Source organism: Coenobita brevimanus, chromosome 107 (assembly GCF_032717465.1).
Source record: "Coenobita brevimanus isolate Jiangsu-jjx chromosome 107, ASM3271746v2, whole genome shotgun sequence".
NCBI classification, from domain to species: domain Eukaryota; kingdom Metazoa; phylum Arthropoda; class Malacostraca; order Decapoda; family Coenobitidae; genus Coenobita; species Coenobita brevimanus.
The window spans coordinates 22163313-22180787 of record NC_137060.1 but is presented as its reverse complement, the minus strand read 5'-3'; the positions used below and the strand labels follow the sequence as shown (position 1 = coordinate 22180787).

Below are 17475 nucleotides of genomic sequence, written 5' to 3'. Positions count from 1 at the left end.
GAGGAGGAGGAGGAAGAAGAAGAAGGGAGGGAAGAAGAAGAGGAGGAGGAGGAGGAAAAAGAGGAGTAAGAAGAAGAAGAATAGGAGAAGGAGAAGGAAAAAGAAGAGGAGGAGGAAGAAATGGAAGAGGAGGAGGAGGAGGAGGAGGAGGAATACAAAGGAATGCAACCAGCAACAGACCTTATGGTCCTCTCAAGGGTGCTTGTTACAAAGTAGACTATGACTACGAGATCTGATTTTATATACTGAAAGATGAGGAGTGTAAAGCAATAAGGCTCCCCCCGCCTCCAAACCCTTCAGTTAAAACTGGCAGGAAAAATTGAGAAGGACCACCATGCAGCATGAAAATAACTGACATGGAAATTTCACAGGAAACACTGAAAAGGAAAAGTTACATCCTATAATACTTTATAAGCTACTAGTGTGAATAACCTGAAAGAGAAAGTAATAAAACAAAGTGAACAATCAAACAATTAAATAACTAAGGCATGATTTTATGCACGGGTACGTCGAGTTAATGGGGCGTCTGTAGACACAGTGTGGAAAATGACAATGTGGATGTTCAGGGTGGTGCGGCAGCCTTGCCTAGCGCTTTTAAAGTAGGTAGCAGTAGATCAGGCCCGTAACCAAGCTGATTAATGTGTTTCCATATTAAATGCAGAACAGATGAATCTGAGTAGAACTAATAAAAAAAAATGCAGACTTCGAAAGCCCTACTGAAATCAACTTTTTATTCATCATGTACTACAGGAATGTCCATCTCAAGATCTAAGAACAATGCCGCTGAAGAAATTTAATCATCATCATCATCATTATTATTACAATCGTTATTACTATAATCATAATTATCATCATCAACATTGTAACCGTTCTCCTTTCTCCACAATACAGGATATGAAAACTCACAGCATTCAAAATAAGGTGTATGCAATAAATTCCAATGACATTCGCTGTGTTCTCAAAGGATAGCAAGCTGTAGACCAATGAGCATTGTTGCTAAGCCCAGTTCCTAAAAGAGAAAAGACAAAGGATATATATATATATATATATATATATATATATATATATATATATATATATATATATATATATATATATATATATATATATATATATACGAATAGTGCACTACATGGAGAGGGGTCCATTCTTACTTACAGCAGGTTCTTTAAGTTTGGTCATATCCAAAATGAAAGTCAGAACAAACAAATAAATGATTCCATTACAGTCTCTCCAATCTTCCATTCATCTACAGCCTGGGACCAACAGGACGGGCCATCTCGAGAGCAAAGAACAGTGTGGCTGATCCCAACCCTGATAACCAGACCCAGAAAGCTCCCTGCAACTGACGAAGGGAGAGCACTCCGCCACCCTGAACCCCTTGCCTCGCCGTCAGTCGGCACCCAGGCTGGTTGAACTGGTGGTATAAATACTCCACAACGCCGAAAGACCGCAGCCATCGGATCCTAGGAGTGGAGGAGACCAGGGAGACATTATTTACATGCCTCTCTCTCTCTCTCTCTCTCTCTCTCTCTCTCTTTCTTTCTCTCTCTCTCTCTCTCTCTCTCTCTCTCTCTCTCTCTCTCTCTCTCTCTCTCTCTCTCTCTCTCTCTCTCAGTTGTCTTGAATCTTTGCCTCACTGAAGTAATCTACTAGCAGAGGCGCACCGAAGGAGAGGGGGTCAGGCGGCCATGGCCCCCTCCCTATTGCAAATATATCTATCTACCTATCTATCTATCTATCTATATCTATATCTATCTATCTATCTATCTATCTATATCTATCTATCTATCTACCTATCTATCTATCTATCTATATCTATATCTATCTATCTATCTATCTATCTATCTATATATATATATATATATATTTATATATATTCCCGACAACAAAAACAGTTTTAAAATCCTGCTTCAATAATGCATACCTGAATAAACTGCTTATATATTATACTCAGTGGTATCTCAAAAATGACAGTTTTCTTATTTTTTCCACTAGTTGCTCAGAGAACTGCTCATCAGCTTCATCTGTTTCAACTGAATCATCAGCAAGAAAATTATGTTGGATATGTCATGTCTTTAACTGTTTGTAATTGAGACTAATACAGTGATTAAATTATAAAAAAAAATATATATGTTATTGTTTTTAGTTTACTACAGTTGTAAAGTTGTTTGATCGAAATATGAGCGTTTGAATTTCAGTAGTATAAAGTTACTGGAGACTGGATCATAACTCAGTGGCACACAGTACTTAAAAATGACTTCAGAGTAATGCTATATTTATGTCGTATACCCATTTCATTGGCCTTAGAATGATCATAAAATTAGCCAAAACGCAGTATTTTCACGGGGGGGGGGGGAGGGGAGGTGGCTTACAGAGCCCCCGCCGATATCCCCAGCTGTACGGGTTCGCTGCGCTCGCCGAAGTCATGGTCTGAACACTTAAAATGATAAAAAAAAAAGCCCCACCCCCTCTTTTCAATTTTCTGGGTATGCCACTGCCTACTAGCGTATCATAGTATCACCACTACTCTCAGCAGCATAGAAAATACACGCAGGTGAATACTGGAGACTGATTTTTTTCCCACTGTTCTACGGTGACTGAAAATTAAGCCCTTCACCACTGGATCAGAAGGGGTGACAGTCCAATAGGTTCACGAACAAGTACCAGACTCAGTTCATACCGGCATGTGTGTGTGTGTGTGTGTGTGTGTGTGTGTATGTGTGTGTGGTGTGTGTATGCGTGTGTGTGTGTGTGTGTGTGTGTGTGCCTTGTCAAAGGTAATAGATTGGTATTATATAGTGTAAGAGGACTAGAGAAAATATGGGTGATGCAACAAAGACAGCGAGGGGAAAAAGCACTGCTCAAACATTAAGTGTGGGATGACAGAAAGAAAAGATGAGACTGCATCCCGGTGCTTTGAGGACTGAGGAATAGCTTTGTGTTTCAGGGGATGGCTGGATCATTGTTAGTACCTGAAGACTGGCTGAGTGAATGTAGGGCGACAGAAATGAATGCTGAGATTTTAAAGATACAGTAATATTGAGAAACCTTGGCAAAAGCTACTGAAAAGAGGTGACTGATAGAGTAGAGCAATGTACAGAAATCTATAACAGGGAGTAATAGGGAACTATTGGCTGTGGCAGGTGTATATTACAGGTGACTGCTTTGAAGAGACATGTGTGAAAGGTATAACGAGAAGAATATCAGAATTTGCTTTTTGTGGATATGGAGAAGGTATCAAACTTGATAGCGATGCCCTGTGGTATGTGTTACAGATGCATGGATTGCGAGAAAAGCTTCGCAGTACAGTGAAGAGGCGTTGTTACATCAGTTGAGCATGCATACGAGATGGAATGATGCATGGCTTCAAATAATGATGGGACTTCGTCAGAGACGCTCAATTTGGTCATAAACGGACAGATATAGGAGAATTGGGCAAAGGAGGAAGATTAAGGAGATGCAGATAAATTACGAGACTGAGAAATAAGCCGGCCAAAGCTGAAAGATGAAGCAACTTTGGAGATTTAAGAAGGTAAAATTCTCTAGTTATGAGTTTGGACAGCCTGGTAAGATAAGGAAATTGAGGCTATATATGAGAGAAAAGCGGTGTGATAGGACAAAGGGACAAAACTCCTTACCTCTCATTAATCTGCTCCTTAAACCAGCTATTCTTGCTAATCATGAGGCCAAGATAATTCTGAAGAAGGTCCTCTGAAGCCACATGTATCCTGCAGGGGCTCAGTCTGCTCTCCCGCCCCTCCTCTTTGTTCAGCTTTGAAGCCTTTTCGATGTGACTCCGGTCGCTGTCTGTGTGTATAGGTAAGAATGAAATCTCATAATTCGACTAAAATCGCCATATAGCAATAACACAATAAAAATACGAATAATATGAATGAACGGTTATGCATAGTTACAGTCTCGCAACTACCTTCGAGAAAAATGATAGGGATAGAAAGTGATGTGTAGAAAGTGGGAAAAACGGTAGTGAAACCAAGAACCAGATAAAGGAGAAAGTTTTGGACTAACGTCTATGGGCTTAACGAGCTTGATAAGAGAGTGAGTCAGTCGTCAGCTTGCCAAGTCTTCCCTTAGAACATCATCAACAGTAGTCAGTGCTATTTTCAGGCCTCCATTCTTTTTCTTCTTCTATCTATCTATCTATTGCCAGACGCCTCAATCCCGCTTGGGGTGGCCACAAACAAATAGCCTCTAAGTCGTCCTGTCCCCCGCCATTTCACTGCCCTGCTCCCAACTCACACCCCCCTCTCTCATATACCTCTCCACCCCATCCCTCCATCTCATCCTCGGTCTCCCCCTCCCTCTTCCCCATCCACCTCACTCACATACACTCTCTTCGTCAGTCTTTCACCCTTCATCCTCTCCACATGGCCAAACCACCTCAGTGTGTTCCTCATAACGCTTCCTATCACATCCACATCAACACCACAACGTTCCTTTATATTCTCATTCGTCAGCCTATCTCTCCATGTGACTCCACAGGCTCCTCTTAAATAACTCATTTCCACCGCTCTCACTCTTGACTTGTGTCCTTCCAACAACGTCCAAGCTTCACTTCCATACGTTAGAGTTGGTATCACAATACTGTCATGTAGTAACTTTTTCACTTCCATGCTCACTTCCCTGTTTCTTATCACTGCTTTCAAAGAACCAGCAACCTTTCTTCCCTGCTGTACCCCTTCAATCACTTCACCCTTCAAACCTCCATCCTTACTCATCACACTACCCAAGTACTTAAACGTACTCACATTTTCCAATTCCTCACCATCCAACCTCGCTGTCCATTCACTGACTTCACCTCTCTCAAAGACCATCACTTTACTCTTCCCTACATTCACCTTTAGATTCCGTTTCTTACACACTCTCCCAAACTCATCCACCAAGCCTTGCAGCTCCCCTTCGTCTTCACTCAACAACACAGTAACATCTGCAAACAACAGTACAGGGAGTTTCCAAACACTATCCTCTCTCACCAGGGACACTCCAACATCCACTACCCTACCTTGTACCTCTTTTATTACCCCATCCATGTACAGATTGAACAACCATGGAGACATGACACATCCCTGTTTCAAACCAACTTTCAAAGAGAAAAATTCACTTAGTTCACCATCCACACCCACTGCAGCCTTCGCACCATCGTACATACTCTTCACAGCATTCAACAACTTCCCATCTACTCCATATATTCTTAACACTTTCCACAATCCTTGTCTATCCACCCTATCATATGCTTTCTCCAAATCCATGAAAGCCGCATACAACTTCTTTCCCTTCTCTAGAAACTTTTCCACTAAAGATCTAAGAATGAATATCTGATCTACACAACCTCTTCCCTTCCTAAAGCCTCCCTGTTCTTCTCCAGCTAATTTCTCTGTTCTTTCTCTAACTCTGTCAATAAGTATTCTACCACACACTTTTCCTATTATACTAAGAAGACAAATGCCCCTGTGATTACCACACACTTCTTTTTCCCCTTTTCCTTTGTACAAGGGAATAATTATACCTGACCTCCAATCCTCCGGGACTCTACCTTCCTCCCAGGCCAATTTGCACATCTTCCACATTCATTCTACTACTATCTCTCCCCCATGCTTCAGCATTTCACAACACACTCCATCAATTCCTGGGGCTTTCCCCGATTTAACTTTCTTCATTGCTTCCACAACTTCTATCCTACTGATTTCTTCCTGTCTTCTCACTTCCCTCCTTCTCCCAGCCACTCCCCAGCCATTTATACTTGCATTACTTCCATCCTCTACGTTCAACAATTCCTTAAAGTGTTCTCTCCATCTGCTCTCTTTTTCTCCCTTCTCCACTAGTAATCTACCATTTTTATCTTTCACTCCCCTGCTAACTTCACTTCCACCCTGTTTTACTCTTTTCACCTCTTCTCCAGAACATTTTCTTACAGTCCCTCCACTTTACACTCAAATTCCTTCCAAAGTCCTCATCCACTCTCTTCTTGCTTTCTCTTACTAATCTTTTCACCTCTCTCTTTCTTTCTACATATAACTCTCTCTTCCGCCTCTCAACTTCTTCCACGCCGCTAGTTCTCATCCATTCATTGTATGCTTTCTTCTTTTGTGTCACAGCCTGTTTCACCTCTTCAGTCCACCACGCTGTTCCTTGCACCCCCCTCCGTCTTCTCTTCCTGCCACACACCACATCACATGCTGCACATATTTCTTCTGTAAATATCCTACACACACCTTCCACGTCTCCCATCTGCTCCAATTCATATTTGCCCAATCGTTCCTCCACTTCTCTCTTATACTCTGCCTTTTTCTCATCCTCTTCTAACCTTTCCACTCTCCTTGCCACTACTCCTTCCTCTCGTCTTTCCTTTCTTCTATTCCTCCATCTTACTTGAAATCTTATTCTGGCCACCACCAAGTAGTGGTCAGAAAGTCCACTCCCCCATCCTCTATAAACTCTTGCATCCATTACACATCTTCGCATCCTTTCATCCACACACAAGCAATCAATCATTGCCTTCCTTTCATTCAGTTCACCACCCACCCTTCTCATCACTCGCCATGTATACCTGTGGATCATTTTATGCCTGAAGAGGGTATTGGCTATCACCAACCCCCTCCCAGCACAAATGTCCACTAACACACTCCCATTCTCATCTATCTCAGCAGGCACACCCACGCACCAACTATTCCATCCACCTTCACATTCCCAACTTTACCATTCATATCACCAATCAAAAACACTCTCTCATTCCTTCCAAACTTTTCCATGCACACTTCTACATTTGTCCAGAACTCTTCTCTCACTCTTCTAGCACGATCTTGCGTTTGCGCATACACACACACAATCGCCCACATTTGTGTTCCAACTTTCAACTTTACCCACACAATCCTAGACCCAACTGATCCATACTGTCTTATGCTCCTCTTCCATCTTTTACTCACAACTATACATACTCCTTCCTTTGCCCTCTCATTCTCATCTACTCTTGCACATATACCCCATCCATACTCCCATTCTCTCACACTTTCTCCTCTCCATTTTGTTTCAGTTATTCCACATACATCCACTTTCGCACCCTCAAGCACCTGGACAATCTCTCTCTCTTTCACCTCATCATTCGCTCCCCTTACATTCCATGTTCCGATAATCATGTCCTTTGTCCGGTCCTTGGTCGTCATCGTTTGGTCAGACCTTGTCCGAGAGTTACTGTTTGTTTTTTTAATTAGTTGTTTTCCGGGGAGGGGGACTAACCCTCCTCCAACCCTTTTAGTCGCCTTTTATGACAAGCAGGGATACTGGAGGAGTATTCTTGAAAACCCCCCCTACCCCCAGGGGAATAAAATAAGAGCAGAATTAACAAAGAAAGTGTGGAAAGAAAGAAGTACTCGGAAACTGATAGTGTGTGGGCGGTCCCACTGCCGTGGACTATTCGTTGGTTGTTTTCCTTATTCTGATACATTTCCTAGCCTCCATGCTGGCCTCCTGGTCACTGGTGACTGATGATGGTTTGGTGGGTTTGGTTTTAGGGCTGATAGTTCCTCGCGTGTCTGAAGGACTGCGTTGCCCGTAACTTCACAGTAGCTTGATCTACTTGAACTTTTGTCACGGCTGGCCTTGCTACGGGTCCAATGGTGTCCTTCCGTGGGCCGTGACTACGTTCTTGCATATCTTCCAGGTCTCTAATCGTACTGCTGGGTGACCAGGAACAAGGGTGAATCAAACCTTGCTCGATAATTTGATAAGTTCGAGAGTCACACTCGAGTTCTTTTAGTTGTGAGCTCGACGTGCTAACTCATGCACCACCGACTCTCCCTGAACCATATTATGTTCATTGTTTACCTGTCCATAACTCGTGTTGACCCATTCAGCACGATTACGTCATTCACGTTATGTTTAACTCTGCTAGCAAAGTTGGAAGGAAGTTATGTATTTGCCCACGTCTGTCTGTGTACAAGATATCTCAAAATGTTGTCGAATTTTGATAAACGCAGGTGGATAGATAGGTAGTTGGTCTATGAAGAAATTATTAGATTCTGCGTTGGATCCGGATCCGGATGCAGGAATAAATCATAATGAAACTGTGCTGTTTCCTCCTGTGCACTCAGAGAAAAAAAGAAAATTGCATACCCAATCCTGTGATGTGCATGCTGATATGAAAGTATTACAAAATAATATTATTGCACCATAAAAGAAGCTAGTGTCCCAGTGTAAAAGCCACATAATCGCAAGGGTGGTATATGTGAAGGGTGATATTCCAGGATTCACTTAACGCTCAGCAGTAGCAGCTGCAGCAGTTGACTGACGGGAGCCCATACTACAGCATGTATTAAGATACATGAGATATTTGCCCTCCTTCCCCTGTTTTGTATCCTATATATGTTTTGAAGGGGGGCCAGGCTCCCCTTTAAAAAAAACGTGGAAAATTTTATACAGTGGAAGACATTATCAAGGAACTACACGAACTGACCTGCAAAGTTTCTTTGAAATTCTTGTACTCACTTTCCCCTTACCTGATCGTTTTTATTTTTGGTAAAGGCCTTGACCCACCCAAGACTCATTGGTAGAGGGGGATTATTGTCTCCATATCCATATATCGTATTACGGATGAGAATCCATTTTACGGCATGTACCAAGATATCAAAGCCATACCTGCCCTCCTTTCATTATATCTGAGAATTTTCATTTTGGTGGGGGAGGGCTGCTCCCTAGAAATCATGGTTGGAAAATTGTGTACAGGAGAAAATCGGTTTGAGTAAACAAACGAACTCGCTTGGCAAGTTTTATTCAAATCCAACCAATAACCTAGGAGGAGTTAAGGCACTCACCCACGCACGCACGCACGCACGCACGCACACACACACACACACACACACACACACACACACACACACACACACACACACACACACACACACACACACACACACACACACAGAGGCTGAATCTCATACAACGACATAGGGCGAGTTGCCGAAAATGATACATTTTTCGCAGGACTGATAAATTGCTTTGGCACTGGCACTCTCTAAGACTAGCAGAGCAGACTAAGACCGTAAAATTAATTGACCATGTGAGACGGAAAAAGTCTTAATCCGGTAGGAACGAGGGATTACAGCAGTAAACCATAAACTTTATTGGTGTACGCAAAGGTATGTGCTCTTTGAGTGTTTCCTAGTTTAATTATGTTATCATCAAACGCTTTTATCAGAATGCCAGTAGACACTGTAAGTAGGGTTGGCTCCGACAGGCCCGTTAGCCTTAACATACAAAATCCTTGGTAACTCTCAACCACAAATGCTGTAAGTCTTTTATAGCATCTACTTTTAATCTTCAAGCTTTTCTCTGCACAAAACCACTTTTAAAATACCTAAAATATAATGCTATTACAATCCCGATTTTTAGTTTTCTTTGAGCCGTCTAGCTCTAAAATGCTATAACTGATCACATTTTTTTAGACATTCACCCAAAAATTCATAGATCATAGGTAGGAATTAGACGATCTTTTATAGTTTTGATCCAATTGACACCGATCTTGGGACGGATTCAAGACCAGTAAAAGGTGGAACAATTCAGTTTCGAGATCTGCTAGTCAAAGTTAACGGCCATAGCTTATACAGTATTCAATTTGGATCGAACTTGGTCGAGGCAATTCAAGAACAGTTAAAAGTGATATGGACGTTTTGAAAACACTGGGTCAAGTTTACAGGGTAATGTTACCCTAAAAGCTTTTAACTTGGCGAAAGAGTTGTTGGTCAAGCAAGGGTAAAATACTTCAGGTATGAGAACAATCAAAGGTCAAAATCGCATTGCAGGGCCAGTGTTCCGTCGTCGACCGACTATAAAGTAAGGGTGGTGTGTTCTCTGTGTGCATCTTCTTGATATTGTCTTTTGACGATTTTATTCATCTCAGCAGATAATTCCCAAACAGGAGGAAATTAGTCAGAGCCTTCGGTAACCAGTTCCCTACCACGACGCTCTTCTAAGTTGAATGGCCTACATAAACCTTTACAGTGTTGTAAGACAGTGGTTTTAAGATAATCAGTGAAACAAGTACAAGTACATTTTTTTTATATATACACTGTACCAAGAAGTAGGGATGTTGGTGTACCAAAAACTGGTGGAAGAAGGTCGAAGCAATAAAAGGATGTATAACCCTATCTCTATTTTTTTTTATTCCAGTAAATAACATTATCGTGCAACAGTTATTTAAGCATACGTGTGCCGAAAATGATAAGTGTCATGTTATGACAGCACAATAACACAACCATGCAATGCATAAAAGCATACTATTTAAAATGCACGTATAGGGTTACATGAATTTTACTGGCTAGCTCTTGTTCCTACGGTTTTTGACGCAAGGTATTTTTATCCTCCACCTGACAAATCAAGGAGGGTATTGTTATCACTGGTGTAGAAGTGGGCGGCTGGGCAACTGGCCAGGAGTAGAAATTTCGTTTCTGGAGCGAATATAAGAAAACATTAACTATTCATGAAATTTCATGTAGTAATATGTCTAATAGTGAACTAGTGCCTTTTGATCGGTAAAATGCTGTGTCTTAAGTGGTTTCTTTTTTTAATAATGAAAAAGTAAAAAGGTGTAGAGATTTCGTTTGAGGAACAAAACTCACAAAATTTTAACTGTAGACTAATGAAATTTTTACATAGTTATGTGTCCTATAGTGAACTGGTGCCTTTAAATAAGTTGAATGCTGTGTCTTAATTATTATTTTTTTAATAATGAAAAAAAAAAAATCAGTGATTTCAATGCACCCTGCCCAAGTCATCTCAACCCGTAAGAGGATTAGTACGTACAAGTCGCCAAACTTTCCAACTGGGCCACCTAGCTGTGAGAGGTGGGTAATGGGTGCTGGCAACAGTGTATCTGTCTGCTCGTGTGTACATGCTCGATGAAAGTTCGGATCATCAACTTTCTCCTTCCATAGTGAACCTCAGTCCGAGTTCATCCCAATATTCAGTCAAGAATTTTTAGCCGATAAAATTTTAAAGGAACTTCTTGAAAGTGTTGGATAATCTGAGTATTGAAAACAATAAATAAAATAATATAAAGACCGCATCTTTATACAGTATATATTACATATTTATAAAAGTATTCTTTTTCATCATTACTTGATAAACCCATGGCTAAAAACTGTCTACTGAATATTGGAGGGAAGAACCGTCGTGTGACCAGCTCTTACAGTAGAAAAATAGATACCGGTGTCTGACTGTTCGTTTTGCATTTTGCCAGTCCTGGGCCGGTCTCGAGTAAACCCATTGAAATACAATTCTTGATCCGAGACATGATTAGATAAGTTAGGTCATTAATCGTTGCAGGATTACTCATTGGGCAGATATTAATTTAAACTAAGTAGGGGAGATAGGAACTGTAGATGTCGGAGGTTGAAACTCATTCATTGAGGCAGAATAATGTCTCGAGTCTGCTAGTCATGAGTCGACCGACTTGATGCGTGCCACAGGGTGCATGGACCAAGGCCAAATAAGTATAGTATAATATATTTATTTTTGTAATATATATAGAATACTTCCCCAGTATTCCCTGCTTGTTGTAAGAGGCAACTAAAAGGGACACTCTTATCTACAATCTTCTTGCTGTCTCTCTTTCCATTGTACTTTGTCCATACCCTCTGCATTTTACTTTCATTTAGTTAATTTACTCTCTCCACTGTCTGGTTCCTGCGAGCCACTGGCATTGGCTCCAGGGTAAAATATTTTTCTGCCTAAGAAATCTTGATGTGTCAGGACTCCATATTATAATTACAAATCATAATAGATAGCATGATGGATAGATAGAAAGATAGACAGATAGAAGCAGCAAGTCAGGGGATGAGATAGGTAGCGTGTCAGCGAGAACTGAGCAATGGTAAACATGCTTAAACACTCTAACTCAAGGAATGCTTGACAGGCACACGAGCAGCGCCTTGTGACCATGCACACACATACACACACAGGCTTCTAGAAGCTTCACATCAGAATATTCCACGTGACACGACCCCTGCTAAAATAGGAATTTAGGAAGCAGAGCTCAGAAGGAGGTTAGCCTTAGAATAGACAGGTGGTGGAGAGAAGGAGGTTAGCCATAGAACCGACAGGTAGTGAAGAGAGTGAATAAGAAGAGGGGTCCAACTAGCCTTACTTAGTATATTATGTCTCTGTATATTACATACACTGCTCAACTTAGACTTACTCTGAAGATAATAAATCCAGATCAACTCCCTGCATTCATCTTTAACTCCTCCTGCTCTTCAATTAACTCAAGACTCACCTATTACAAGAATTAAGAGTTACATATATAAAAATATTGGCTACAAAGCTTTAACATTAAATGGTGGCAGCCTACGAGTCTACGAGTCTACGTGCATACAGTAGCAACGACGAGTTACGAGTGAGGATCAACAAGCTCTACGATTAATTACAAATAACAAGTCTACAAGACAACTCTATAATCTTCATGCAACTTCAAGCAGCAGCAAGAAGAATAAAAAAAACAAAACAAAGCAAGTAAAGGAAAAGAAAGACCAGAGCAACAAGCACAAAAAACTCCAACACTCTCTCCCGCATACCTCCATCGCTGACACAGAAGACACACAGCAAAACACCAGAGCCACATTTATAATGCAGGTTACTCATCGCTACTCAGTTACTCAGCATAGCTACCAGTGTGGGAAGCCGATGTCACCATGTGTATCTGCTGAGACATCACCATGCGTGTTTGCTGAGACATCGCCACGTCAATCAACGGGTGACTGACACCAGGCACTTCTCACCCACTACTCATTACTCATTATTCACATAGCTCCTACTCATACTCATTTATTTCCACAGTATTGAGTTGGAAATTCGACGTTCTATGATGAGATTCGCCTGTGACTACAGCTGTTAACCACTACGTGCACCAGGCCATGGAATTTCCTGAGTTATATCGTCCATCAACACAGCCCTAGAATTATCCAGAGGAGATCTTCATTCAACACTGCATTTGTTTTCCGAGATCGACAGTTGCATCGACATTCCTCTCCGATCTGTATCAAGTGGGTGTAATTATACTTACTCATTTCTTCTCAGTGCTAAAATTAGGTATATTCAACTCCTTTACTTGTTTTTATATATACACTTATAAACTCACTATCTATCATTTATTACAACTCATTTCCTCATCTATTTAGTAAGGACATAAACAAAGGACGTATTTCATAACACCATACCTTAGCAACATGAGTTCTTTTTGGCTAAGTGATATGACAGGGATATTTTCGCCCCCACCCGTGTTAATACCAGATGATACACAGTTAGGAGAGCACCAAGGCAACACACCCATTGTACAAACTTCAACACAAACTAAAGATCAAGAAACAAATACGTCAGTTCTAGATGATGAATGGCAAAACCCCTCTGACATAGCAAGTGAGGACTTTGTCTCTGCCTTGCATACCTATGAAAATATACTTAACAGGGTTCATCACTCCGGCAAATCCTTTTCCACCATCCCCTCACAGAACGATAAACAAGTCCAAGTTAAATTAACAGAGCAACCAGTGAAAATGAACACCACATATCAATCTCAGATATTTGTTTATCATGAAGATAAAACTGCCCCAAAATTCTCTGGCACAGAGAAAGATCGTATTGACGTCATTTCTTTGGTCAATCAGTGTGAACAAATCTACATCAAATGACATATCAAAGATGAACAAGAGAAAATTGCTATTTTTTCATCTTACATAAGCCAGGAAAGATGTCCGGCAAGTGACTTACTAAGGTCAGATAAGCTCCTCAAGGCTAAGACATACGATGAATTTAAAACTGAATTTTTGAAGAAATTTTCTGGAGGTATGAACTTCTTGCCAGGTATAATCCAAGAATTACATAAGATTGTAGATCTTGTAAGGGAGCACACTACAAATCATGCGCTCAGTGAAATAACTGCTGATGTCTCCACGATCAAAAGGACATTATTAGCTACCTTAGAAAACTCAAACTGGATAACAGATGGAAAGATGTCCCCAGACCTCGTCGTGGACATCATTGGTTATATAGCTGCCTTGTGTAAATTACCTGATAGGACCCTTAAGATCGCCAAGACGATCGCGTACACCCCAGGCATGTGCTTACTAAACTTAATGAACGAGGTGGAGATGCAGTGTAGTAAAGCAGGGATGGTTGAAACTCAATCAAATTCTAGTAGAATGAGAGTGACTGAGACAGTATCAGCTGTGAAAACAGCTACAACTACCCCAAACAGAGAACAAAATCGATCGCGAACCGAAAGCAGGCAGTGCAAACAACTAAACGTGTCAAGGGTACGATCACAAACACCAGGCTACAGGCAGTTTCATAAGTTTCCGCGCAGCCCAAGCAGATCTCGCGCCACAGACACCACTAAACATGGGAAGTCACCTTGTAGATCACAGTCAAGAGATATGTCCATTCTATGTCATTATTATGCAAAACCAGGACACACTAGGAATTAATGCTTTATCAAAACAAAAGAGTATAGACAAAAGACACAAGGATTTGGTCCATTCTGTAGACATCATAGGTGCCAAGGGCACTGGACCAGTAACTGCAAAACAGTAGAAAAATTAGTGTCTATGTTCAAATCGGGGGAAGACCAAGTCATGACAAAAAACGAACAAACGTAAAGAAAAGCAAGTCTAAAATTCACATAGGAGGCATGTTGGGAAATGAGTGTATCTTGATACCAGCTGTATGTGAGGATCAAAAATTTTCCTTATTTTTAGGCACAGGCTCTCCAGTGAACTTAATAACACAAGAAGAAATAAATAGAATTTTTAGAAATAAGAAAGTAACTTTTCTGGAGGAATCTGATTTAGATTTATATACAGTAGATGGAAAACAAATCACAGTAAAAGGTATGATAATGTTAAACATCAGTTTCACAGAGACTACAAGACCATTCTCTGCATTTTTCTATATCGTTGAAAACTTAGCGATTAAAGCTCATATGTTGCTGGGCTTAAGATGCATGAGAACAGAGTAAATAACTTTACTCCCACAAATGAATGGAATAGACTTTGACAATGAATTCATAGAGGAAATACCATCAGAGCCCTCACCGATTAGTAAAAGAGAACCAAAAAGAATTGGTAATATTAAAAGCTCAAACAAACATCCACAAACAGATGAGTGTATAGATCCACTCTCTCCACCAGCCCCAGCCCCCATGATTAGAGACTCAGGTAACAGTACTGATTTATCAGTTTTTCCTTCCCATCCCACCAATGATTTAGTTATACCACCTAATTCCTGTATAAAAGTTACCATAAAGAGCAAATTACGGAATAGTACTGTTCTTGTCTTAGAAGAATTATGTAAAGGGATTGTCAGTAGAAAACGCATTATGTCAGATGAACGACGAAGGGCAAACTCAGATATTCAAAATTAACCACATGAATGGGGAAGTACAGATGAAAAAGGGGACTTGCATAGTTAATACAAATATCATTATCTCAATATGAAATATTAATAACTCTTATCATAATCTTAACTTTGAACTAATCTTTTTTTTGCATGTTGCATTTTACTATAATACATACACATTTTACAAAATGTAATACAATAACCAATTTAACCATATATAATTATGTATACAGCTTGTTTAAAATGTAATATTACTGAATCATTACAGTATTATCATGAATATTATACCTATACAATATTATAATCAATATTATGTATTAGGATTGAAGAAGAAAACTATTATGTATTAAGAGATTAGCATATGTCAATGATGATTGCTGTCGGAGGACTACCAGCTATGTGACTGAGCAATGTCAGGACTCCATATTATAATTACAAATCATAATAGATAGCATGATGGATAGACAGACAGATAGATAGACAGATAGAAGCAGCAAGTCAGGGGATGAGATAGGTAGTGTGTCAGCGAGAATTGAGCAATGGTAAACATGCTTACACACTCTAACTCAAGGAATGCTTGATAGGCACACGAGCAGCGCCTCGTGACCATACACACACATACACACATACAGTACTCTCACACAGGCTTCTAGAAGCTTCACATCAGAATATTCCACGTGACACGACCCCTGCTAAAATAGGAATTTAGGAAGCAGAGCTCAGAAGGAGGTTAGCCTTAGAATCGACAGGTGGTGGAAAGAAGGAGGTTAGCCATAGAACCGACTGATAGTGGAGAGAGTGAATAAGAAGAGGGGTCCAACTAGACTTACTTAGTATATTAAGTTTCTGCATATTACATACGCTGCTCAACTTAGATTTTCTCTGAAGATAATAAATCAAGATCAACTCCCTGCATTCATCTTTAACTCCTCCTGCTCTTCAATTGACTCAAGACTCATCTATTACAAGATTTTTTTTTTTTTTATGCGAGGAAGAAGGAACCAAAGGCCATGAGCCAGCAGTAACAGTTCCCTCCAAGAGAAAAACAAAATACAATAGAGAGCCAAATTCAAGATCCGATCATTTTGAGATGCCTGGACACACTGCGTTTGAAAGACTGGAGATCATAGGCAGCAGGAAATACAGAAAGAGGGAGACAGTTCCAGAGCTGACCTGTTGCATAAATGAAAGACTGGGAGTAACGATTAACTCTTGCATTAGAGAGTTGGACAGAAAAGGGATGAGAGTTTGCTGCCAGACGGGTGCTACGCGCGCATCGTAGAGGTGGAGGAATGCAAGCAGACAGTTCAGAGGAGCAGTGACCATTAAAGTAGCGATAGAAAAGAGATAAAGATGCAACAGTGCGGCGAAGAGACAGAGGTTGAAGGGAGTCAGTAAGAGGAGGAGAGTTAATAAGACAAAAAGCCTTTGACTCCACCCTATTGAGAAGAGCTGTATGTGGGGAGCCTCCCCACACATGAGAGTTGTACTCCACACAGGGGCGGATAAAACCCCTGTATAGAGTCAACAATTGTGCAGGGGTAAAGAGAGAGCGGAGTCGGCTTAGCACACCCAATCTCTTGGAAGCAGATTTTACAAGAGATGTAATATGATCTTTCCAAGATAAGTCCCGAGTACTCGTAAATGAAACCCCAAGCATGTTTAAGGATGATGAAGGATTAAGCTCAATATTATTAAACATTAGTGGGTATACCTGTGGAAGATTTTGTCGGGTAGATAGGTGTAAGAACTGAGTCTTAGATGCATTAAAAACAACCATATTATTTTTACCCCAGTCAGAGATATGAGCCAAGTCAGACATTAGGTGTGCCATAGCCTCATCCCTTGTTTGTTGAAGTAACTGTTGAGATGGGTGTTGCAGGGACCTAATGGAAAGGTGAAGGGTGGAGTCATCAGTGTATGAGTGGATAGGGTTAGATGTACAGCTTTGAAGATCATTGATAAATAAAAGGAAGAGGGTTGGTGATAGGACAGAGCCCTGAGGAACACCACTGTTGATAGATCTAGGAGAAGAACAATGGCCGTCTACAACAGAGGCTATAGAACGACCAG

The 17475-nt window shown here is 40.7% G+C and overlaps 1 protein-coding gene across 1 annotated transcript in view; it reads right to left on the bottom strand.

Moving 5' to 3' along the window:
• Positions 1-1249: 1249 nt before the first annotated feature.
• Positions 1250-17475, bottom strand: part of LOC145416718 (ionotropic receptor 93a-like) — a 390485-nt gene continuing 374259 nt past the window's right edge. The window contains exons 7-8 of the mRNA XM_080285648.1: positions 3642-3810; positions 1250-1466 (exon numbers count right to left, since the gene is read on the bottom strand). Of these exons, the coding sequence (XP_080141774.1) occupies positions 1250-1466; positions 3642-3810 (386 nt within the window). The remainder of the gene's footprint in view (positions 1467-3641; positions 3811-17475) is intronic.